This window comes from Diadema antillarum, unplaced genomic scaffold (genome assembly GCF_040938485.1).
Source record: "Diadema antillarum isolate AM-2024a unplaced genomic scaffold, OU_Dant_1.0 seq00001003_RagTag, whole genome shotgun sequence".
NCBI lineage: Eukaryota > Metazoa > Echinodermata > Echinoidea > Diadematoida > Diadematidae > Diadema > Diadema antillarum.
The window spans coordinates 549,219-575,851 of NW_027271841.1; the positions used below are offsets into that span (position 1 = coordinate 549,219).

Genomic DNA, 26,633 nt, shown 5'->3' on the forward strand with positions numbered 1-26,633 from the left:
TCCTCGGGTATGAAAACAGGATACTGACAAACATATAGTACACACATGGTTAGATATGATAGAAATATAGATATGGGGTTAAAGAGGTAGAGTAAAAGTATCGAACGGATAGACAGATCGAGATTATGGATTTATTGACAGGACAGGTAGATAGATAGGTATATTTATTATACGTCGATAGATTCATTAGATTGGTAGTGAATATCACATTATGCACTTTACGTCGATAGATTCATTAGATTGGTAGTTAGAATATCACATTATGCACTTTAGAAAAATTTTCACGAAGGAGATTTGACCGACCAATTGGCCCCTTCCAATACTGTGCTATATATGTAACATAGAATTCAATAAAACCCTTTCAACGAGGGTTATATATCGGAAGTGTAAACAACGAAGATGCACCTATAGCGCCTCGCGCAGTGTTTCCTACCGACAACCAAACTCCTTTGAGTAGGACAATAGGAGCCTTTTCAGGCTCGTACGTCAGCTGGCCCCGGCTAGCACGGGTCTCTATAGCGATGACTATAAACAACATACACATGTGTACGGGGAAAATGGCTGACGAATCCCTGGCCTAAAAGTGAGTGCAGAGTATTGGAAAGGTAATTTGCTCGTGTTCTAGGCCATCTACCTCCGTGCAACTGCAATATCACAGTCTTCAAAAGCTTCTAAACGGCATTTGCTAAGAATTTGGAGGATATAAGCTGCGAAGATGTCGGAGGAAAGCGTCAAAGTAGCAGTGAGAGTGCGGCCATTCATATCCTTTTCAATTTCAAGCGATCGATAATCCACCTATTCAATAATCCCGTACATGTACGTACCTAGTAGTAGTAGTGATGTTCGTGTTCGAACTACAGTAGAGTTCTACGCCATAGTTGAAGCACTTAAGATCTTCTCAAGTTTACAAATTGGTTCCAATTAGTTGAATTGCATTGGTTGAATTGCTATGGTTCACATGAATAACATACTTATTAGGGCCGATATTAGACTTTTTATTGCAGTGATCAAAGGGTCTGATATCATAATGTTTTGAGGTTGCAATGACAATGCCACTTTCTCATTATTGCCAGTATGTAGGGTTGGGGGTACCACCTATTGATCGTCACCCTAAGGATCTGTAGCTTGTTTATTCTAAAAATATGACACAAATTCGCCTAAAATTCTTACCTCAAATAGACCTATGCCATAAATACTGCAGTTTTGAATGTCGTGACCGTCTCGTTGATTATGAATCTCCGTTTTAAAATAGCGCAATTTTAGTGTGTGCGTTCCGTTTTCTTCGCGCAACTAAAAAGGGTACCTTGCGATCGGCACCCCCTCCCCTCCATAGGTAATACACATGAATTTCACAGCATAGGTAATACACGTGAATTTCACAGCCATGCGTCGTTATACTAAGCGGATGTGTAATTTTTAGCTTGGTTTGTTAGTTTGTTTTTGAGTTTGATTTTCGTTTCTTCGTTTTTATTGTCTTTATAGCTAATGACACTTAATCCCGCGCGTACCTTCGCGTTCTATACGCAAACAGCCATGATACGTAGGGTGCCGATGGGAAGGTACCCTGCCGATAGGTGGTACCCCTACCATACACAGCGCTGCTGAGATAGGCAGAATAAATGCCACATTGCACATAAACAGTCTAGTATAATGGCTTCCTTTTAACATGAGTATGATGATTTATATTGGTCCAGAAACATTGAAACTCGACAATGATGGGATCTAGGAACATATATAGGATCTTGAGTGTTCTATCTTTGCAGACTGCAGTGAGATTACTTTTGTACATCCAAGGTTTAATGGTAGCAAATAACAAAATCCTAGTACTATATGATCGAGATAGTAAACAATTATATTAACGTTAACCAGTGACAGTGTGTCATACTGTTGAGTGAATTGGCTAAATTGATTCATTGATTTTTCAATTTCTGGTTCTGGGCGATTTAAGTTTCAACATTTTCTTCCCATCATCAATAGTAATTAATAGTGGGGCGTTTTTAATTCTACCAGTTACTGATATCCATTCTTCCCAAACATCAATGCGACAAACAAAAGAGAAAAATATAGGCTCTGTAGACTGGTACCCATAATTCATGAATTGAAATAGAAAAAAGAAAGTGAATACTAGAATAGAAAAACTACAGCCACATGAACTCATGATCAAAGATAAACAATTGAGGCAGTGCTGTTTTATTTTAGACAGTGCTGTTTTTATTTTGGCTACTGCTGCATTTACTTGTACAGTAAAGTTGTTGCTAAGATAGTAAGATTATTGGCAGTTAAGCAGGCCGCATACATGTTTGAGATGTGGCCTTACACTCATGATTACAGTATGGCCTACCGTACAGTTAACCTCATTTGAAACACTTTGCTGCCAGTACCACAGTAATGTGTGACAATGTTGCAGCTGTATATGATTCATTTACAACAAGAAACCCTTTTTAAAATGTATCTGATGCTTGAAAAGTATGCCCCTTTCCCAAGAACAAAACAAGTGTTAATACAATGTACTTCTCTTTGTTAGTGAACTGCCTTCTGTGGTGGTTACTGCTAATCTTAAAAGTTGTAACACTTAAAAGTTGTAACACTACAATATGTTAAAAAATGTATGGTAATTATAAATTTTTAAGACTTGCCATTTCATACAATATTCCTACAACTACAGTACATGTACTCTACCCTGCTCCTAACTGCTACCAGCAGCCCCAAACGCATAGCGTGATGGAGCTGCGCACTGTAACATTCAGGATCATGACAGATTAGTATAGCGGACAAATATCGACTTAAAATCAAAAAATTTCTTCAATTTGAAGACTTACCGGTGAAGTTGAAGTATCGACAACAGGGTTCGTGCAACGTTTAGTTCTGCCAATAGTCCCTTTCTGTTCAAATTGAAGACTTAATATGACTCTGTCCAGAGGAACCTGGGAGAGCTACACTGAATTGACTGCCAGCGCATGCGCACACATCACATGCGCACAAACCCAAATCCATTGACTGGATAAGATGTCTGTGTGCGCATGCGCTGGCCGTCAGTTCCGTGTAGTTCTCCCAGGTTCCTCTGGATCGAGTCACAGCCCCATTACGCTATGCATATGGCGCTGCTGGTCATAGTTACCCTGCTCCCTCTACCAACACACAACATGGCAGATTTCAACCAGACAGATTATACACAGAATGTACACGGTGTATGCCTGATTGCATTCTAAGATTTTACAGATCTCATTTCATGTTTTATGCTCGATCACCTACCCTGTGTTGTTGAAATAAACTTCATTTTACACTTTCTACAGCTTAGAGTTCTGTTAACTTTAAGCTTACAGACTTGAATGATAATCCATACTGTATTGGTTGTAAGATATATAATGCATGTCAGCAGATCCATGATAGAGTGAATAGGTAAATGGCTACCAAGGTACATTGTAGGAGTGCCTGCATTGTATACTGGACCTTAACTCCAGTGCACAACTCCAGAGAGAAGGCCCGCAATGCTGAACTGATTATTGCCATGAATGGAAACACAACAATCATCAGGAATCCTGAAGACAAGAACGAAGAGCCTCGCAAGTTCAACTTTGACTTCAGCTACTGGTCACATGACGGCTTTGTCGAACCCAGCACACCCGATGGATACTTGGCACCAGCAAATAGCAAATATGCAGACCAGGTACCGATACTTCATAAGTTCTATTGCTTCTTTGTTTAGTACCCTGTATTTGTTGAGATTCATGTAGTTTTCTCTAATTATTTTTCTATAAAAAAACCCTGAATAGAAATTGCCACTCGCAGGACATTTTCCTTCTCAAATTAGTGTAGTACGTAGCAGTCACAAACCACATCAAGATAGTATGTTCATCTATGCCTCCAGATTTCAATCATGATTGTGATTATCTGTCCATGCTGTACGTGGAATAGATGACAAGAGAGGACGAGTGATCCTTGATTGTTCTAGAGGAGTCTCAGTTTGAGGAGACCACATGGCTTGTAAACAAAATACAGTTCCATAATTCCTCTGTACGTAAATTCCTCCTCAAAATCCCAATCTCAACAGAATGTGTAAGAAACAACTTCTAACATCTCTTCCTGTGAAGAATGCAGGTTTCACATTCCAGCTTGTGATCATTATGCTGGCAGAAGCTGTAAGCAAAATAAGGCGTGCATCCTTAACTCATGTGCTGTACTACCCTGTTATAATCTAAGTAGGCAAAGAAGAAAGGATTCAGCAATAGCAAAGTGTGTAAATTCACACACTTTTTACATATTTGAAGCATGTCCTTTCCTGATCCTCTTTCCATTGCTCATAACAGAAATAAAAACTAGGATGCTTGGATCTCAACAAACTTTATCTTGCAGTGTACTTATTCCTACTAAGATGTACAGACTGTATATCATACATGTATGTACTTTCTGATGTATCATGTGTGCACATCAAAGTGAGACTTATAGAAAATCCCATTCCTAATTACCTACTTTTCCTCATCTTCCTCTAATTCTCCCACCTCAGAAAAAGGTCTTTGAGGATCTTGGACGTGGAGTTCTGGCCAATGCCTGGGCGGGCTACAACTCCTGTTTGTTTGCCTATGGCCAGACAGGTTCAGGAAAGTCCTATTCTATGCAAGGATATGGAGAAAACAAAGGTAGGAATGAGGATGACTGAGGCAGTGCTTGATAAAGCATGTATGGAAGTAAAAGGAATAAAGCATGGACAGAGAATGAATATATCCATATAGAAACTTACTTTGAATGGATCTGATTAAGCAGAATGAAGTGATCAGTAAAAATTTAAACCAATGAAATTGGACAGGAAATGTCTTGGAAATTGTGATTGATATGAACATCAGTAAGAGTAAGGAATGTATGGTATGCAATGATGATCAATGATGATCATCTGAGATCTGTCTTGGTTTTTCAATCAAATTTTCATTATTGCCCACAGTAACTTTTTGTTGGATATAAGAAATGATTCTGTATAAAATTTCCTCATTTGGAGTGGAGGAATGAGTCACACAGACCCCGTTTACAGCCCGGCCTCAATTGCGCGGCCGAGCCTCGCAATTTCATCTGTTTACACTGCTGGGCTCGGCCGCGCTTTTAATTCAAACCTTTCAATATTTTGTCGTAGTGGCGCTCTGCTTGTAAACAAACGCAATTTGGTATTGTCTGCCTTTCAGACCCTTTGCCAAATGAATTCCGTGTCGATGAAGTTGCCGTTCGGGCAAAGGCCTTTGCCGAAGGAAAAATCCTTTGCAGGACAAGACCACCTTAAACTATACTAGTTTTTGACGTTGAGGGGGTTAATATCCTGAATAGTGAAAGATACTGGCAGAGGGTTTGGAAGCCAGACTAAAATTGGCCGCGCAATTGGCCGCGCATTTGGCCCAGTTTGCGTTTACACCAAGAAAAGGCCTGGCTCGGCCGCGGCCGAGCCGCGGCCGAGACCACCTCCAGAGCGAGGCCAAATGCGAGGCCAATTTTGGCCTCGCATTTGGCCTTTTGCGTGTTTACACTGAAGCGGGGCTGGGCACGGCCGTGGCCGATCCGCGGCCGAGCCTCGCACTGTAAACGGGGTCCTAGACATTTTTTTTTTTGTTAGCCTCTAGATGACGATTTCCGTAATCTCAAAACCATGGTATCTCATTCACCTAAAAACACAATGTAGAAGTAACCTGTTTTGTCTCTTTGTACACAGACAGAAATAACTTTGTTAAAAAACTGCAGACTGTGTTATGTTCTTCTAGAGTCTTTTATGAGGGACATACATTTAGTATTTTGCATACCGCACCTTTTTATAAATTTGATATTATTGTAATTATCCTGTCACCAATTATGTTTATTTCCTCATCTGCCATTCAGGTATTATGCCGACATTTTGTGACAAGATCTTCCAGGAGATTGACCAGAAGAAGAGCGAGGGGGTCAAGGCAGAGTACGAGGTCACCTGCAGCTTGCTGGAGATCTACAACGAGCAGGTGCGTGACCTCCTCAACCCCGCCTCCAACAAGAAGGGAGGGCTGAAGATCAGGGAGCACCCAAAGAAGGGCTTCTACGGTGAGTCAACAGAAAAGGAAGCTCAGCTTCAGATAGATATAACTTGCTGTAAGTTGTGAGAGCATTGTGATATCCCAGACTTGAACTACATGTATGTAGCACCACCAGGTGCTGTAATTTTGTGTTATCATCTGACAAACAATGCTTGTATACTTTAAGACTTCTTGATATAATGTTCCATGTACATTAGGCAGCCTGCTAAACTTCCTTTGCCCTTTTTCATTGTTGTTGCTATGTTGAGCTTATTCTTGTACATCCTAAATTCAATATTGTCTGTTGAGAATGAGAAGGGCGTTAAGTGGTCTTGAACACTATGGGTTTTGTGGCAACTTAACGCCCTTATCATTCTCAACCGACGATATGCTCTATTTACATAAGTTCACATGTCTGTATGCAGAAATATTTGATTGACTAATATGAAGAGCAGTCACGGAATGTGCCAAAAGATGTTGTCTCTTTAGCTTGCAGTTTATAATCTGAAATATTTTGAATACAACACAAAACTTGGGCAACACTGCAATGTCGCAAGAGAGATGTATTATGTTATTGTTTATTTCTCTCTCAAACAGTGGAGCAACTCCGAGCCACCCCAGTGCAGAGCTATGCAGAGATTGAGGCTCGTAATGAGGAGGGCATGCGAAACCGGACCGTAGCTGCTACCCAGATGAATGCGACCAGCAGCCGCGCCCACACCATCATGAGCATCACTTTCACGCAGAAGACAATCAACGATGCAGGACAGGAGATGGCCAAGACATCCATCGCAAACCTTGTGGACTTGGCTGGAAGGTGAGTCACCAGAATGACAGGAATCATGGAAACTTTGTAGCATGCCTATGTGCCTTCGTCGTTGGGGTACGTCGTGGTTTATTTGACCATGCACCTAAAACACCTGCAGGAATATGTGTTTGAAGGTTTTTTTGTTGATTAGCAAGTGTAATGACATGAATAATGATTTCTCATGATCACTTAATGGGATGAAGATAGCTTATACTGTGTTTAGAAAGTTGAGAAGCAGAAATCCCAGCAGGCTGGTATTTGCAGCAATCTTTACTTCAGTCTAGGAATACAGGTCCAAATAAGATGCCTACATGATGTAGACATTAATATCGAAGTAGAAAATGTCCCCTGGGTAGATGTAGGTATGGAGTCAGGATTAGTGTATCTCATGATATGGTAGCATTTGATGAACACTGCAGGCAGGGCTGAATGGACAGCAGTCCCTCTGAATAATGAGCAGTATTGAAGACTAACAAGTCCTTCAAAACTCTTGTTTTCAGAAATCAGAGACTTATAAATACTTGTATTAACACATGTTCATCATGCATATAACACTTGTGAGTGGGGGTACAAATTCAAGAATCAAGAAACCACTGCTGTAGTGCTAGTTAACCAGCTTGTTAACAACAAATCTGTAAACACAGGTAGCAGGATTTGTTTGCATATATCCTCTTAGTAGTCACACCAAGTCATGAATGATATCATTCCGTTTTTCTCACCCAGTGAGAGGGCTGAGTCAACGGGAGCCACAGGGGATCGGCTGAAGGAGGGTGCAGCCATCAACAAGTCCCTGTCGTCTCTCGGAAACTGCATCGCAGCACTGGCAGACAAGGCCAAAGGAATGAATGTCAAAGGTCAGCATCAGTCGTGACGGAATGACATCTCATATCAATTCAACATTTGATTTGATTTCAACTACTTGCGATGTCACTATGCCAAGCCAATGGAAATACGCAGAAAAGAATTTACACTAATAGAAACAGAAGTGAAAAACAAATGTCGTCATTATCAATCAAATTTTTTTTTGATCAGCAGCTCACTGAAATAATGATCAGATGATCGATGCAAACGCAAATATACTATAATCCCACTGAAAACCACAGTTACACATTTTGTGATTTAGTTCCAAAGTCATAGACTATTGATTCAAAGAATAGATGACATGCTGTCTATTGGATGTAGTTCTCTCTGTCTTCAATGTGGTGGACAGCATGACATCGTTCATATTCATGAAGAGAAATAAAAGCAAGCTTGTGAATTAGTTCTATTTGTTAAAAAAAACAATTCAATATATGCATTGTTATAATTCAGTGCCATATCTGAATGATCTGCAAACTCACTATGCAGGGTCTTTATGTGCTTTCAAGCCTATATGTATTTATGAATGTATGTATGTATGTATCACACACTTAATGCTCAAGTAGTACCAGACTAAACAGTATTACAAATTCATCCTTGAAGTAATTTGAATGACTATGTTGCCTGCTTCTGTGTAGTTCCCTTCCGTGACTCTGCACTGACCAAACTGCTGAAGAATGCCTTGGGAGGTAACAGCAAGACTGTCATGGTGGCCGCCCTCTCTCCCGCAGACATCAACTACGAGGAAACCCTCTCGACTCTCCGATATGGTGAGAAACTTTTCTTGGGTCCGTTTCATGAAGTCATCACATATTAAAAGTCTTTATGTATTCAGAACAGCCAAAGTCGCTCATATGTAAGTTGTAGCTGTATGAGACTTTCAAATCCATTACATGAAGTCTCTCATAAGAATTACATGATACGCACCAGCGGAGGTTTTGATGCCAAATGTCTTAGAGATCAACACAGCATATGTATACATTTCCACAAGTGTCCACCTGTGTGGGTGGAATCAGATGATAAGTGTGATCTTATCCAAACGAGGACTTAAACAAATGTGTCAAATCAAAATGAAAATGAATTTGAGAGAGTCAAAGATGTTAAAGCAGATAGTTACAACATCTAAGGTGAGCTTTTGAGTTGTGACGTACAGTAGGAGGACAGACAAAGTGCTGGCTTCATTTGAGAGCTCAAAGGTGAGAAATATAATTTGGCATGTGGAGGGAGACAAAAACTACGTAAAGTGACGATGGCGTACACTAATTAACACCTAGAAACACATCCAGAAAAAGAAAAAAGATATTGCAAACTATTAAATCCATCTGTCCTTTATATGCTGCCCTCACCAGCTGACAGAGCCAAGCAGATCAAGACCGTTGCCATGGTGAACGAGGACCCGACAGAGAAGCTGATCAGGGAGCTGAAGGAGGAGAATGCTCGCCTCATGGAGGCTATCAAGAAGGGTGGGATAAGCGCCATCGCCCCCAGCGACTCGGACACTGCTGGGATGACAGAAGAAGGTCAGTAGTCGAACCTCAAAACCCTAAAATAACCAACAGTCATAGGACAGTGAGAATGGTTAAACCTCCCCCCCTCCCCCCCAAAAAAAATAAATAAATAAAGAGAAAAACTAAATCAAAAAAGAGTATTGCTCTCTTTCCTTCACCCACTTAAAACTGGACAAAGCTGTTTAATCCATTTTGATGTTATCAGTGATAGTAGAAGAAAATTGTAGAAATTGATTGATGTAGAAAGTTACGTGTGGAGCACATTGAATTTTAAAAATCTGAGTCTGTGGTCCTAAATGTGAATGAAAATATGATATGTTTGCTTTTTGTCAAGTGCCTCTTTTTTTAAAGCCTGATAGTTTAGTTTAGCATGCATTATGAACGAAGATGTCAAATTCGAAAAAACAAACAAACAAACATCCTGTAATGAATGGGTGTAAAGTCTTTGCCATTAGGTCAACATGGAAATGTACAATCTACTAATTATGCGGACAGTTTAATTAAGTACACATGGTAATCACCCTGTAAGTAAACATTACTGAAGTTACAGTCTTTCAGGTGTGATTTTTTAGTCAGATCACTGAATTGTGCATTGTTCTGATTTTGCTTCTTTCTGCATCTTGCCAATTTTACATCTCTCTCCTGCATTGACAGAAATTGAAGCAGGTAAATTACACAACAATTTGTTTGCACAGAATTGCTTTGTTTCTTAGTACAACAAATTAAGAAGAAATCACTCGTGCTCTAGCAGTGTTTCACGACAGCTTATCTTTCCCTTTCTCTGGTGTCCATGTTGTTGTTGTTTTTTTTTCAGCACACAATTTGTGTCTTACGTCTTCTGTCTATGCCAAATATTTTGCATAATCATTATTTTTATATCATGAGCTTTCTTTGTTTGTGTGTATTGGGACATGAAAGACAAATATGCCAGAGGTTAGATTAATGATCAAGAACTGTTGTATTAAGCATAGATATTCCAGTGTTACTGCCACTAGTTGTATTTTGCATGGGCAGTATCTACATAATATTATATTTCATTGTTGTATTTTGGAATAGTACTCTGGCTTGATGTTGATTCTGAGAATCTCGTTTGTTAATATTCTGTTGATTTTATACAAAAGAGAATGACTGTGAAATATATGGCATAAACAGTGAAGCTACTTACTTTGTCACAAACATGTGATGTTCTGTGTAGTTGGGTGTTGTGTTTTGTAGCTTGAGCATGGCATAAGGGTAAATAAAATTGTGACATTGTGCTTGTTTGTCCCCTTTGACCCCTATTTAAATTCATAACCATCACATACGTGATGAATATCCTACAAATGCATTTTATGATTTTCCCCCAAATTTCTGCAGTGCAGGAGTTTCACATCCTAAACTGATGTATTTCTTCCCGGCACTTCCCATCCCATCCCACTCCACACCCCTCCCCCTCCAACTTGTTTTCCTTCTTCTGTTTTTCCAAGTTGATTTATTAACTTGTTTTGAAAAAAAAAAGGAATGAACGGGTGTGCAGAGTCTTGTTGAAATGATGATATTGGGGTTTGTGTTTTGCTGTTGTTCATCTCAGCTGTTGTTTGCCTGTGAATATCCAAAAGATGAGCCAGTAAAAAAAAAAACCACGAACAAAAAAACCATGAATTTCTCTTTCTGTTGTAGCTCAAGTATCTAGAAAGTATTTCCTTGCAGCTTGGTGTCAGTTTAGCATTTTATGACCTGTGATTAAATCTTTGTGGCTTATTAATTGTTTGATAATGTACCTTCTTTTTAACTTTGACATTAGAGCAATGGAAAATATGAGTTAATACAGTGTGAGTTATATACATGTATGAGTTAGTACAAAGTGTCCTTTGGCAAATCAATGAATATGATACGAAACAGCTATGTAGTCATTCTTGCATGGCTCACAACAATTCTTTGTCACTGTGTTTTTGATTTAGATAAAAGTGAGAGAGACATTATATGTGAGTGACAGTTTAAATGCTTGACTGGAAGACACTGCAACGTCCAAACGTACATCCAACTCTGGACAAATGAACACAAAAAAGTCACTGTCTTTTTTATCCTTTGTGAGGAAACAGGAATATAGAATGTGCATTAAGGATATTTCCTAGATGGGGCATGAACTATGAACATCAGACATTTCCCACAAGGCAAGAAATTAAAAACTAATCAATAAAGAAGAAAAAAATGAATTTGTCATGATTATGAGATGGTCAAGCCATTAACAGTGAGTGATCATGTTCTCGGCCCACAGAGAAGGAGCGACTGAAGGCAGAGCTGGAGGAAGAGATGGAGGCTCGTCTCGCTGACAACGAGAAGGAGATGGAGGAGATGAAGAAGACTTGGGAAGAGAAACTCAGACAGGCTCACGTGAGTGAACGTAAATTTAACGTCCGCAGTAGAAGAATTGTCAACTTATTTATACCCCCCCCCCCCCCAGTTTAAGAAGGGGCAGGTAGGAATCCTCTAGTGGTTAGAGGTTAGTCGGTCAGTCTTTTGGATGAGCTGTTTGTCAGCCTGTTGCAAAATTGCTTCACTGGTTTTCAATCATTGTACTGGTAAGTCATTTATGGTACCATTGATGTCCACCAAGCTAAAAAATGGAAGGTATGTTTTGTTTTGTATTTTTCTATGTTATATGCCCCTAGCATTGCCAAGACAGGCCTATTAAATCAAGAAGGGAAAAAAAAGATCTTGGTTTATCTCTTACAAACAGGTGATAAACAGGTATTTACATTTACTGATGAATTTAGGTTTTAGTTATTACCTGTTGTTATTACTTAATGAATACGTCTTACTCTAGCCTTGTTTTTTTTTTCACCATTTATTTGCTACTCACTTAAGGTACATGTATTTCATGTACTTGTGTTGTAATCAATGATGTGGACATGGAGTGGTCACAAAACTTACTAAGTGGCATTATTGAATATCTAGGACTGCATCTAGTATTAAGATTTATATCTGACATTTTGTTGGTATCCAAGCAAAAGTTCACATGGCAGATGCATGTAGATAAAGCAGCTTTAGCTCCTGAAAGTGAAACAGCGTAAAGGTATATTGTGCTTCATGTACTCGTCTGCATTGCAGAATTGTTTTACCATGTATTGTTATGAAAAATATCTTTACAGTTTTTTTTTTCAAGAAAGTATTGCTCTTTTCAACAAATTTGTTCAGTCTTGATACTTCATTATCTTGTATGACAGACAATACAAACATATTCCCTTTGAGCAATTTGTGAAATGTTAATCTACTTTAAGTATTCAACATAATCTTTAAATTGGCAACAGGGATTTGGGGACATAAGTTGCCAATTTGGCATGCTTCAATCATTTCACAGCAGTCAGCATGCTTTATGCCATCTATGTCTTGCCTCCTCTATGGTTCCTACAGGCTGCAAACAGTGGGGATGATTCAGAGAGGGCCAAGAAAGAGGCTTGCAAGACCACCCCGCATTTCTACAATCTCAACGTTGACCCTGCCCTGACCGGTATGATCGTGCACCTCCTCGGATCCGGCAAGTACAACATTGGCAGCGACAAGGCTGATGTCAAACCAGAGATCGTCCTCAATGGTCTGAGGTGAGTGTTTACATGAAAAGCGAAGGAAACATGTTGTCTGTATTTATGCCAGCTTGAAATATACCTATTGATGGCTCTTTGTATGGTGTTTGAATTTCTTGTCAATGAAGAAATTTGATGCTGTATCAGCTCATAAGAATGGCTTCCTAATTGACATATGGGGAGGAGGGAGGAAAGAAAGGTTTCAACCACTTGTAGCATGGAATACAAATAACCATTTTTGCTTATTGGCATAGATAATTAGAATACGGTAAATCAGTCTTCAAGTTGTTCTTGTACTGCAACATGGATAAATGTATAAGTACATGTATCATACATACATATGAAATTTGTTTTACTGGTGTACGTTATTAAACTGTTACTTCATGCCAAACGTTACACCATACAGCATCCAGAAGCAGCATGCAGTGATTACCAATGATGGAGGAAAGGTGTTCATCGACAAGGTCAGCCCGGAGGCAAAGCTGCTGGTGAATGGCGACCCCATCACCACCAGGCAGGAGCTGGACCATAACGACAGGTGAGGAGAAGAAAGTGATTGGGCAATGCAGTGTGTGTTTGTGTGTGTGTGCTTGACGAGGAACCAAGGGGGACGGGAAGGACAGTGATGTCTGCCTAGTAATAGGCTGGATTTTAAAGGGGAAGGGAGATGTGAATATGGTGGGGTTTTTAATGTTTTTGGTTATTTACAGTTGCTTTGCTGGGAAGGGTATCTAGGGAGAATTGTCTTTTGGGATGGATTTTATTTTGGATATAATATACTCTCTTTTTTTGCTGGTAATTTGCTGCAATATTGTCTCATTTTACTTATTATATTGAAAAATGAAATGTATATCTCAGTTGCTATTTTTGTTAACGGAATTATTTTGTTATAATGTACAGTAATACCAAAGTAAATTGATTCTTTGAATGGAGGTGAAAAAAATATTCAAAAAAAAGTGTGTGTGTATGAGAGAGAGAGAGAGGGAGAGACAGACAAACAGACAGAAAGAAGGACAGAGAAAGAGGGAAAGTCTGGTGGCTACTTCTAGTGTTGAACTGGACATGTTAGCTCAACCTGCTGCTACTGATTACACCATGGACGGTGTCTGAACAGATTGAGATTGTTTTTAGTCCAATAGTAGTAGAATATATTATAAGGTAATAAGTTTTCCACAGAAAATCTTGTCAAGTATGTCTAGGACTGTCACCATTTTATTCATCTCTTCTCCTCCAGGATAATGTTTGGGTCCAACCACCTGTATGTGTTCCAACATCCGGCCCTCAAGCTTGCCAAGCCCTCTGCGTATGGCGTTGTCACATATGAGATGGCTCAGCAGGAGATTGCCCAGAAGAATGGATTCGACATGTCCTCCAAGAAATCAGGAGGTGATTTGACTTTGTTGTCGATTCTCATTGAAGGGTCCAGATTATACTGTAGTGAGCTGTTATTCATTTTTGTAAATATATATTTTAGATGCTGCCAAGTATATGTGCATTTGACAATAGGATATATACACTGTATATTTAGCGAGTCTAATTTTTCGTGAATCAAGACTTTCCAACAATTTTACAAGTGGTTAAATTCGCGATCATGGAGTACAGTACTGCACATTATTTATAGTTCATCCCCTCCCCCCCCCCCCCCCCCCACCAAAAAAAAAAAAAAAAAAAAAAAAAAACCCTAAAGTAAAACCAAAGTGATCCCAAATAAAAGGTGGGTCCAATCTTTTATTAGGATGGCTTTGTTTTGGATATCTCAGCCATTCCAAAACCAATTTTTTGCAAATAAACTTTGAATTCCTTGTAGAATTATGTGCTCTTTCATATTTCATAAGAGGTTTCTCATTTTCTCAACAACAAAAAAACCATCATCAAAAAGCATTGGAAAACCTGAAGCCCTATTTATGTCAACGGTAACCCATCCCATTAAAGGTCCTGTTTACCTTTGGGAGCAGTGATTTAAAAAACGTTCAAGGTATCACTTTTGATGCATATGTGTAGGTCAGTTGTATCACAAAACATCATACCATATAAAATTTTCGCAGTAAAGCCTAAAATATAAGGAGATATCACTATTTTTCTCATTAAACCGTAACTATAGACGGTTTAGTCTGGAAACACTTTTATCATAACTATTGTTCACATTTTGTATATTTAACAATACTTTATTAACATCAATTATACTGGTTCAAATTTTTGCATTGCTTGTTTCTATCCCTAACTCACATTTTAGAACTATTTTGAAGCAGTAATGCTGGGTTTTTGTTCCATCTGCAAATGGTAAATTATGCCTTTAATGTAAATGTTTTGTCTTCTGTAGAAGACCTGTTGCTTCAGGAGGAGCTGGTGGAGATGATCCCACTGGTGGAGGAAGCCAATGCCATCAGCGAAGAGCTGGACAGGAAGGTCAAGTTTGAGGTCATCGTCATGTCGCCCAAGTCTAGGGGGCTCACTCACGGTCGCACAGAGGTGAGACAGGAGTGTATGGTATATACCAACCATTAGGAAACAATTGTCGTTAATCTGACTGTTGTTGTTATTAGCATTGTAAGTTGTTGTTACTAGTATTGTTATTGTTGCTAGCATTATAAGTTGTTACTCTTATTGTTTTTCTTACTATAATTGTTATTGGGATTATTATTTCCATGATAAACTTTGTAACATCAGCAGCAGCAGCATGACCATCAATACTATTATCAATGTCATTTTTACTCTTGTAGACTTGCTAGATAAAGCCACTACATTGCAAATCATATCTAAATGCATCGAAAACATATCACTGAATGTAAAAACATGGGGTTAGTCTTGCCATGTGCCACCCTCCATTAGAAGAAATTCTGCCACTTTGGAGAAAAGCAAATATTACAGACTGATGCTTGTTTGATAAGATCTATGTTTGTATATTTGTTGGTCTTTTTTGGTGCATGTATATCGTCAAGAAATATGAGGGAGTGTCTATATTACTAGCCACTTACATAATATCACACAAGCTGCGTAATGCACACTTTTACTCAGAAATTTTGATGTGTTTGAAGTCATATTGCATAATTTCTTTGTCTATTTGGCAGATGATGAAGCTAGATTTTGTTTTTTCTTTTAACAAGCACTAATCTGAGATGATTATTGTGATGTTGCCAGGTCTGTGTGAAAGTGCGAAACTTGGAGAACGAGTTGGAGTACATCTGGCCAAGGGACAAGTTTGTCAGGAGGAAGTACCTCATGCAGGAGATGTATCAGAACTTTGCTGAAGGATCCGACTGGCAGCTGCCTGATGTAAGTTCTCCTTTGGTCTATTGACTTCAATTTGCATCTTCCTCTCTCCAACAACTCTTTCTGTACTTTGTGCTATCTTCCAGTGTCTTGAGCTTATCTTCGTTTATAAAGTTTTACACAATTTCTCATCACGCAGTATGCATCATTGAAATTTAATTCTCACTTGAGTACCCATGGTCCGTATTGCAAAGGAGTGATATTCAAGATTAATATTACATGTTGAATACAAATGCAATTTTATTTTGATAGGTTGAAAGAAAAGAAAAGAAAAGGGAGATTTTCATTGGTTCATTTCAAACCTAACCAAAGATGCAGCATGGCCCAGAACTTTCTTTCACTTTCATCCCAACAGTTTATATCTTTCTTGTATCCGCTTGTTTACTTCTTTTTTACTGTTGGGAAAATAATCAACAAATCATTTCTCCTTGTAATTCCATGGCAAAACCTATGCAAAACCCACGTTATGTTCAAGAGGAGCTGAAGTAAAAAGGAAAACGGACCAAAAAGAAAAAGCCTAAGGTCATAGTGGCTCCTTAATTATTGTTCTGTGTACATGGATCAAGTGATAGAAGAGTTATCGGTATTATTATTGACATATGAGGGATGTTGCAGAGCTGTTCTGTATGGTGAAAAGAAAGTGGATTTTGTTTGGGAAACATGAGTTCTGTCTATTTTCAAGCACTCATCTTACAAAAGAGAATGATTGTGTATCTTCATAATAAAAATGTGTCTATGATCTGCATTCAGTTTCTAAGCTTAGCAATGTAGAGACATGTCAGCATTTGTCTGATTCTTCTTTCGTTTCCCACTCGTTCATGTCTGATATGAACAGGAGAAGGATCCTTTCACCGAGCCCCTTGACACCAAGGTCCAGATTGGAGTTGTCAATGTTTACCTCCAGAGTCTCGCGTACATGGTCAGTGACAACTTTGACAAAAGGAGTGGTTTTAGTGTTTGTGTTAGTGTTAAGTGTCAGCATTAAAATCAGCATAGATATTAGAGTTTGCTCCCATCTTTTGTAGTTGCAGAGGCACTGCCTTTCTGCTGATGCTTCAGTTTTCCTGCCATTAAGTGTTTGTGAGACGTAGACTCCAAATACATGAACAATGTCCCAAGACTTCTGCCACTACATTTGTGTTCTTTCTTTTTGGAAATACAGAATTATTTCATAGTTGGTATCCAGTCTTTGGTTGTACATGTACCAGTCACAAATACATGCTGACAGCATTAACTGAACTTGACCATTAGAACTCCAAACAGCGAAGCCAGTAGCAAGGCAGATTTTCCTTTCTGTGGCACACTGCTGTTGAGAATCCTCTCCAATATACTCCAATCCAATCCAATCCAATCCAGATTTATTTCGGATATAAAACAAGGTAGATATTACAAGGATTCATTTGGGTGACACCTATAAGAAGCAAACGCTTGTCGGGTAAGATGCACCCTATTGCAACTGTATAATAAACATAAATAATGATATAATATACAACATAAAAGCGACTAAAAATAAAAAACATACATGCATACATACATACAAAATACATTCACAAAGACAACAAATAAAAAAAAATAATGGATATCGGGTAAGTGAGGCATCAAAAAAAGTAATGTTGGTTGAAACGTACGTTGACTCAAAAGATGTGAAATATCAGATTGGATAAGTTAAACAGAGGCCAGGTAAACAGTAAAAAATCATTCAATTAGTCAATCAGCATTCGAAATATATTATAAGCGTCAATGGTATAATTCCTTTGATTTTTATAGAAAAATAATCAATACTAAGGCACGCAGGCCAGAAGATATTTCAAAATTAGTTGGGTCCTCATTACTAATTGCTGTCTGAGAAAGATTAGATTTGAAAATGCCGATAGCAGTAATTAGAATGAAAACAGAAAGAGAAGATTAAGGGGAAAAAAGTGTTTCAAAATGTGTAACAAATGTACGTCTTTGCCATACATATTCAATTTGAATGATAATGTTATCAAAACTACCAACAACAACTCTAACACCATTTTACAGATTGAAACCAAGGAGTCCATCGAGATCAGCGATTACCGTGGTAAGCAACAGGGTCTGCTTGACGTCGAGGTCGTTCCCTGTGATAGCAATGGCAAAGAACTCACAGAGGCTGATGATGTCTTCGTGGATGATCCCAAGGAGCTGATTGGACGATGTGTGAACTTTGTTGTGAAGATCCGAGCAGTCACTGGAATCCCAAATAAGTACAAGGTAATGGCTGTGTGTGTGTGTGTGTGTTCGTGTGTGTGTGTGGTTTTGTTTCTTTTTGTTTGGTAGTTCTTGTGTGATATACCTTCCCCTTTTGATTAAAAAAAAAATCATTCTTTTTCATATCCTGGCGGTAAATTACCATTTTAAAACATTTCAGGTCATAAAAGAGTTGAGGTTCCTGAGTAAAGTAGTTTGGTGTTCCTTGCTAGAGGTTGGTTGAAATACATCTAGCAGTTTGAACAAAATCAAAAGACAAAAAACAAAACAAACAGAAGACTCCATATACCATTGTCTTAGGTAGGTGTCTGTTTTTTCTCAGGAGGAGAGAGTGATAATGATAATGATAATAATAATAATGATAGATAATACACATGATAATCTGCTGCTGATGGTGATGTTGATGACGATAATCATCAAAATCAGCATTGTCATCTCCGTCATTATCATCATCCTTTTTGCTCTCGCTGTGATATGTCCTTTGTTGTGGTATATATAAATTGTAAACTATATCTGTAGCTCATGATTTAGGCAATCATTTGTCACGTCATCACTCATCATAGCGCTGCAAAGGCAACAGTACCGACTAGAGATCAAGTATCATTTCCTTAGAGAGCTAAATGTTGCCTTCCTCTTTATTGTCGTCCACAGGACGTGTTCTGCATGTACAAGATGTACCTTGACAACGAGGAGAACAAGACAGACTGCAAGGACAGTGCTGGCAGCTCGGATTTCAACTACCGGAAGTTCTACAACTTTCAGGTGGCGACCTCCCAGCTGGTAGACTACCTCCAGAACGGCATGCTGACGATACAGGTGTGGGGCCGGCAGGAACCCAAGACGTCTAGCCGGACCAAGAATCTCAACACCAAGCAGATCAACATGTCTGAGACGCTGGCCAAGGGAGCGTCTTCGTCGTCCGTGGCGGCCATCGAGAAGGTGAAAGAACTTTCCATTGCTATGGCTTTGTTGTTGTTTTTTTTGTGGAAGTTAGCTGCTTATTGTTTTTATTTGATTTCATGCTCTTTGGTACAGTAGAGTATGGTAATGATACAAGCGTTTGTTACAAAACACTTCTCCTCCATTCCATGTTGCTCAAAGCTTTTTGCAGCATGTTGCATCTAGTTTATAATGGTAGCGTGATAGAACTAAAAGTGATGGCATGTTTCATCGAATATCTGAACTCATACTATTTCTGTTTGATATTTTGGGAACCTTTCCCTCTTCTTTACATTCTGTTCTTCGCAATTCCTGAGTAAATGTGTTGACCTTTTTTTCCCTTCTGCTTTTAGAAAACTTGACAAACTTGACATTTTAAAAATGTCAAGGTGATTGTAACTTCTGTAGTTTTCTGTGACCCTCTTTGATTCATTAAAGAATATACACTACTTGCATGTTCTAATTACATATTTTAAGAGTTCAGAACAAAAATAAATCATCCTTTATCATGCTTCATTGAAAAAGACAAATATCCTATTCAACTTTGATCGTTCAAGACATAAGATCATAAGTGTAACATGAGGTAATGATAAGTTTGATAAATATCTTGGTGATCTCGGAGTCTGGATTTCTGTCAAAACGTAGGAAATGCTTTTGATGTGTGTGTGTGTTTCCAAGTTACAGTCATTTTTCACTCTGACAATTCTGGCAGAGCTTTGCTTTTGATTTAAGTGCCATGAGCACGAAAGGTGGGCATGAGTGCTATACAAATAACCACTATCATAACTATTATTATTGTTATTATGATATTGATGTGATAGACATTTCCATAATCCATTTTCACTGATTCCATAATACTTCCTATTAGTCTCCAGATGGGAATCCCTTTGTAAGTTTTAGCCTGATTTCTTTTTCTGTTTTTTATTTTTCTTCTGACTTATGGTGGATGAGTGAGTGATTAACAAATGACATTCATGTCAGAGGTGTTTGCTGTGATTTTGTGTCATAACCATGCACTGCTGTCTTGATAGTGTATCCCAGTGTCAATCAACAAATATGACGACTTTCATGAAACTTTCTGCTCTAAATATTTGAAAATATTTGGATTTTGTCTTTGGCTGAATACACACAGATGAAATTACTTTCAATTGCATGAATCTTCCTCAATGTTGATTGTTCAGTCACTGGTGATATTTCTAGGTAAATGGTTTAACTCTATTCCAACTGGGGTGGGGGGGTCAAATTGCCCCCCTCAACATTTCGCGCTACGAATCTGCAACGTGCAAAGATTTTGCCGCGTTGTTTCATGACTTTTTTCATTAAAGTCTCCCGCATATTTTGAGACCAAATTTGCGACGTCCGGGTACACTGTTCTGAAGTTACATAATGTTTTGCATATGCATGTCAACCCAAAAATGGCTCAAATTTATGATATTGTGTGCAAATCCAATGCAAACTGTGTTTTTTTTTTTGTTAAATCGATATAAATTAGATTATTTCAACTTTTAACCATTGAAATTAATCAATTCTAATGTAGATAAGCTTGAAAAAGTGCCTGCAACAAATTTTGGCCAAAAACAATAGAAAACAAAAGGTTGAAAAACAATAAAATACATAAGAAATTAATAAAACAATCAAAAACAAAAGAAATTGATTTTAATTTCGTTACTTTTTTACAAGAAAATTGTTCGATGTGTCTTGAGGAACTCTGACACAAAAATTTAGAGATCCTTCAGTCATTTTAATGGAGTTATAGGTGAAAATATGATTTCATGCATAAATTTGCATAATTAATTTACTAAAAATAGAAAGCCAATATTTTTCTATTGTATGAACATGTAATCTTGTAGTTGACATCCAGCTCTATCTTCAGGCAAAATTTTGCGGCGATCGCGCGATCAGCGGCCGAGATCTGAAGGGGGGGGTCAAATTGACCCCCCCAGTAAAAACTTGGTCTCAAATAGCCCAGTTAAAATAGGGTTAAGTTTTTCTTAGGTGTACTATCTTATGAGAGTAATGATGGCTATTTTTGTGAAGGCCCTTGCCATTAACTTGTGGAGCTTGAAAGACTTTAAAACATAACACCGTTTGGTTGTTGATTTGGTTGATTGATGAGTAGGTAGTGCATCATTGCTTCATGGTGATGCTGCTGAACTGTCGAATGTCATTGAGATATTAAAAATAACATGATTAATCTTTGATGATCACAGTTTGTTTGACTAAATTTACAAGTGATCTTAGCAAAGGGTTTTGTTTGCTATGCAAGAGCAAAACAGGTAATCAGTTTGCCAGCACCAGAGCACTTGTTGGTGTGAACTACTTCAATCTAATTGCAGCAATAAAGATGAACTGTGTGGTTTGCTGAGATGCCACGGCTGATTCTGTGCCATTATTACAATATAGATAACTAATCCCAGATAATCACATTTTGGTTTGAAAGACATCCTGCAGATCCTTGCTCAGAAATCTTCTCTACCTCTGATGCACAGTCAAATACATATATGTATTTCCAGTGGGAGATTTTAAGATATTCTCCAATTTCACCGTTACCTGATAAATCTTACAGAATGTAAACAATGTAGAAAAAAGAGACATAGTGAGCAAAGAAGGAAGGAATGACAAATCATTAATGCTGTGTTTAAAGTAATGAACACTGTCTCAAACACAAATCAGTTAGTGCCCCAAGTCAGTTGCACCAATTACGAATGCACTAATGCACAAGCTTTTGCTTGGATGATTCATATTCACTTCTTTTGGTGTTAAATGAAAGGCTTCTTATGCATTAGGAGGTATGATTTTCATTCAGTATATCCAATATTCAAGGCATTTACTTTGAAACACTTTTTTTTTTACAGAAAAAAAGAGAGAAAGATATTTTGTTCTTAAAAAATGGGCATACTTTTTAGTTGTAGTTTGTCTATTTGTCGTTGTTCCCCTCTTATGGTTTCACTTTATGGCTTCTTGTGTCTGGATTCAACACCAGCTCTTTTTCCTTACTGATATTCTATCCTGATAAAGTATTCAATGCAAAGCAAATTGAAGCAGCTGTTAACTGCCCCATGAGCTAGCTAACAAACATGACCTATTAAAGCATTTTACCAGCTCAAAATCATGCACAGATTCTTTCAGCAAGCTGTGGTAAGAGTATGGTGGAAACATATATAAACATATTTCATCCCATATTCACAGATGACAGTAATATTATCTGTGACTATTGTTATATATCCTAGGAGAATTGTAGATTCAATTTTGCCCTTGGGTTACATTCAAAACTGTAATACCAAAATTTATCACCTGCACATGACACTGTTATATGCTGAAAATAACAAAACCATGAAACAAAAGCTACTGTAAAACAACGCTAGACAATAGCGGTGGCCCGGTGGCCCAGGGCCACTAGAAATAGATATCAGGCCACCACTTTCAAAGAAGACTTTTTTTTTTGAGGGCACAGCTAGGCTGCCATAAGAAAAAAATAGTGTTGAGCCTTGCATAAAACTTAGAAGTTACGGTTGTGCTATATAAGGAGATGTCAAAATCTCTTATCATGGAAATGGGATGGTTCTGTAGTGTCAGTTAGCACCTTTAATAACATCATGTTTTTTCGTCATTTCTTACATGTCCCCCAGACTATAGATACCAACAAGGTTGCACACCACTTCCAACTAGCGATCTACAAGAAGAAGCAGGAACGCATGGACATGAAGATGGTGAGTTTTGTAGTCATCCCCGTCACTCATTAACTGTGAAAGAATCTTGACAAGTGGCTCACAAGCTGAGAAGAAATCAGAAAACAGATACAGTATGTTTGCTTTGCAGCCATTTTCGTCTTTGAATTTCGTCAGTAATATTTGATTTAGATTAAATGTGGGATGTTACGATGACCTGACCTGTCATCAGCTGAGAAGCAGGAACGTAATAATGCTCTACAAAACATGGGCTCAGACAAACAACCCATTGGAATATTTATCTTTCTGCTTCTATAATGATGGTACACTTGTATACTCATCCCCATCTCCTAACCGTTCTTTCCACCATCCACTTTGTCCCACCCTCAGGCCCTGCTGAAGAAGATGTTGGATGCTGCCGAGCAGTCTGGCCATAAGAGCATCCCGACACAGATCATCAAGGGAGTCTTGGTGGCATCCAACCACATGGTGGCTGATAAGATCATTGCAGGCATCCTGAAGCAGCCCCGTGGGTCCTCCGCTCCAGAGCCCAGGGCTGCAGGAGGAAGTAAGTTCACATTTTTCTGCTATCCTCGAGCTTCTTTATCACCGCATTATCTCCCTCTCCTTCATCTTTGTTTGTATCTCCTTCTTCATCTTCCTTTTCATCATCCTTCTCTCCTTTTCCATCTGCTTCTCCTTCTTTTTCCATCTCTTTGTATTCTATTGCTTTCTTCTTTTCTTTCCTCATCTTCCCCTCCATCTGTTTCATCTTCATCTTCTTCTTCCAGCTTTTTGTGTGTTTTTTTCTTCTTTTGCATTTTCTTCTTCTCTTTGTTCTGTCTCTTCTATCTTTGTCTTCTTGTATCCTAAGTTCAACCCCATGCATAGAATATTGCATGTTCTGCAGTGCTGAGGTACAGTATGCAATCAACTCCAGATGAGATTCATGCTCATGAATGTGTAGATCCATCAAATGATGAATAATGTCAAAAGTTAGCAGGTGGGACTGAAATCTACCTCCAACTAAGGTAGTGTTCATGTACACTCAACCCTGGGTATTATGCAGTGTAGTACATGTAATCATGATTGTGTAAGCTTGCTTTCGTGTTTGTGTGTGTATTTTGGTATTTTAATGTTTTTCAATTATATTCTGTTGTACAATTTGTTTTTGTCTGATCAACAGAAGAAACCAGCTCGTCAGTGTGCTCCATCATGTAAACAGCGGTGGGATCTGGGGGAACATTCTAGCTGAGATGAACTGGAGAATTGCATTCCGCCTTCATTTCTCTTTACTACATTACAAAACGAATACTAGTACTGTTTCAAGCACCGCATAGCTTTTATGATCAAGGTACATGTTATGAACTGACACAGGGATTCTTATTCTGTGATTACATCATGTATGATTCTTCTCTAAACAGAGTCAAAGGAATATCTATTACAATGTTTTCCTTGAAAAGTCTTTCATGGTGTAAAAACACACTGTCTTCACAAGGGAGCATGAATGAATAGGAGGTGTAAGATACACATGGTCCTTTGCTGAACGTAATAAATGAACGGAAACATTGTAGCAATGTTGCATGGCGCCAGATTGAGTTTTACGTCAACGCTTCCTCAGAAATGTCACTGGATGCAAGTGACAACAAAATGTACCACAAATACCTCTACATTGTCATTTACAGAAGCAATCACTGGGCAGTATGAATTCACGAAAATAAAAAACACAAACTGAAAAATCTATCCGTCCTAATCTTGTATTACCCCAAAATAAAGAAAACACATTTCTTTGACTGATACCAAAGAATGAATGCTGTATATGAAATATATATTTGATCAAATTCTATTTGGTGAGATCCTTTTTGAAGTGTTGTGATAGTACCAGATTTGAATATATAAGAATTCTGTAAGTCAGTGCTCACTCTGTTATCACCTTGTAATGTATATAGAGTACATCTGTATATTTGATATAAATGAGAAATTTCACAAGATGGCATAATGTTTTGCTGGGAGTGATTGAGTATACTGAAAAAAACCAAACCAAATCAAGTATCACAAAAATGAGAGGATCTACCAATATCATATTTTTGTTTGTTTCGTTTTTATTCAGAGAGGCTATGTTGAAAACTTTATCAAGATTTGTTATTCATATGTACCTGGGGGGCGTTTCATGAAAGGTCTTGTCGGATAAAATGTCCGACAAGTCAATTATATCCGACAAGTTCAGAGAAATCAGCCAATCAGACTAAAGAATTTCTCAAAACTTGTCGGATAAAAGAGACTTGTCAGATATTTTATCCGACAAGTTCCTTCATGAAATGGTCCCCAGATTACATATTTTTAGAGACTCTTTCGGACTACTGGTCTTGACATTATTGGCTTGTACTAAAATCTGTGGGATGATGGTCTCAAATCTTTGGACCTGCTGGTCCTGATAATATTGTAGTATTAGATGTGTGGTATGTTGGTCTTGAAGATATTACTTTGCTGGAAAGTGGTTGTGAAAGAGATGAAATGTATAGGATTATTATGATTATGTGGCTATGTAAAGCAAGATGTGCTTCTGTGCAGCAGCACCAAAAGCAGCACTGTATTGCATTTCGTTTGAGAATTGCGTGGTAGGTCCGAAAAAAGCAGTCTTATTCTGTAATGAGATGTGACAATCTAAGTGCATGATCTTTTAATAATGGCAATAACAGGTGTAGAGTCTATATTTGTCTTGCACGTAATTATAAAGATGTAATGTATGTATGTGTCTGAGTGAATGTGTGTGACTGTATAATAGAAAAAGAAAATAATGTGTGGGCATTACTTCCTGTAGTCCATTCTATCTCATCAATGAGGGTTTGCACACTTATAAAAGACCTTGTTATATGTGTGTTAAAAAGACACATTTCATCACAATCAAGATATTTTCATAAGTCTGACAGCAAACTGGAATCATGTTTCCTAAAACAATATTTCTCCCAGACATGTGTCTCAAATCATGTTTATGCTGTCGTTGTCTATTCATTGTTTTAAAAGTAAGCTCTGCTTAGTTTGGCTTTTGCAACAAATTGACCTCCAGAGAAGGAAATACACTTAGTGTCATGCAGTATTTGCTTCCGCCATGGTGCACACGTAAAGGTATATATTCAAAGTTTAACTGTTTTTTAAGAGTTGCATGTTTGACTTAGAGACCATGATGTTTTATGGGAAAGTTGATTGCAGTTAGTGGTTGGTGAGGAGACTCACTTCTTCTCGCTACTTCTGAACACTGCAACACTCTAAACATGATTTGAAACTTGTTTCAGACACCTGATTACAAATTATTGCTTTGCAAGTGTGAAACCGCTCTATGAGCTTCTTGCGCCATGTTGAGTACATTGCTTTGGTTTTTTTTTTTTATGTATTGAAACTTGTTTTGTATATATTTGGTGCTGTTTCTGAGACACTTTTGCAGGTAGAAAATGCATTCCCTCTATTTCATGTAAAGATAATCTCCCCCATTTTATTTGTATATGTGAAGAATGTACAGATGTGCACATCCATACAATCATACTCATCACTAGCTTTCTTGTAAAAATTTGTAAATTTAGATTAATCTTGTGTTGTCATTACCAACCTTGTTGTCAGAAAGACTTTATATGTGTTAAAAAGGTTTGGAACAGGTTTTTACTTTATACACAATTGTCTTTCATTTTTGTTCATGGTAAAGAAAACTGTTATCCTTCAACCATGAAAAGAAAATGTGTATATATTTCTGAGCCTGCCTAAGAAACTGCAAAATA

The 26,633-nt window shown here is 38.1% G+C and overlaps 1 protein-coding gene across 1 annotated transcript; it reads left to right on the top strand.

Moving 5' to 3' along the window:
- Positions 1–558: 558 nt before the first annotated feature.
- On the top strand, positions 559–24,084 carry LOC139742494 (kinesin-like protein KIF28). The gene is made up of 21 exons (XM_071653030.1): positions 559–760; positions 3,467–3,667; positions 4,505–4,637; positions 5,854–6,048; positions 6,618–6,837; positions 7,552–7,682; positions 8,325–8,456; positions 9,036–9,206; positions 9,849–9,860; positions 11,452–11,567; positions 12,588–12,775; positions 13,164–13,295; positions 13,992–14,143; positions 15,078–15,226; positions 15,896–16,030; positions 16,863–16,946; positions 18,050–18,259; positions 18,908–19,195; positions 22,825–22,905; positions 23,254–23,431; positions 24,050–24,084. The coding sequence occupies exons 1-21, from the start codon at positions 716–718 to the stop codon at positions 24,082–24,084; spliced, it is 2,988 nt and encodes a 995-aa protein (XP_071509131.1). The 5' UTR covers positions 559–715.
- Positions 24,085–26,633: the final 2,549 nt, after the last annotated feature.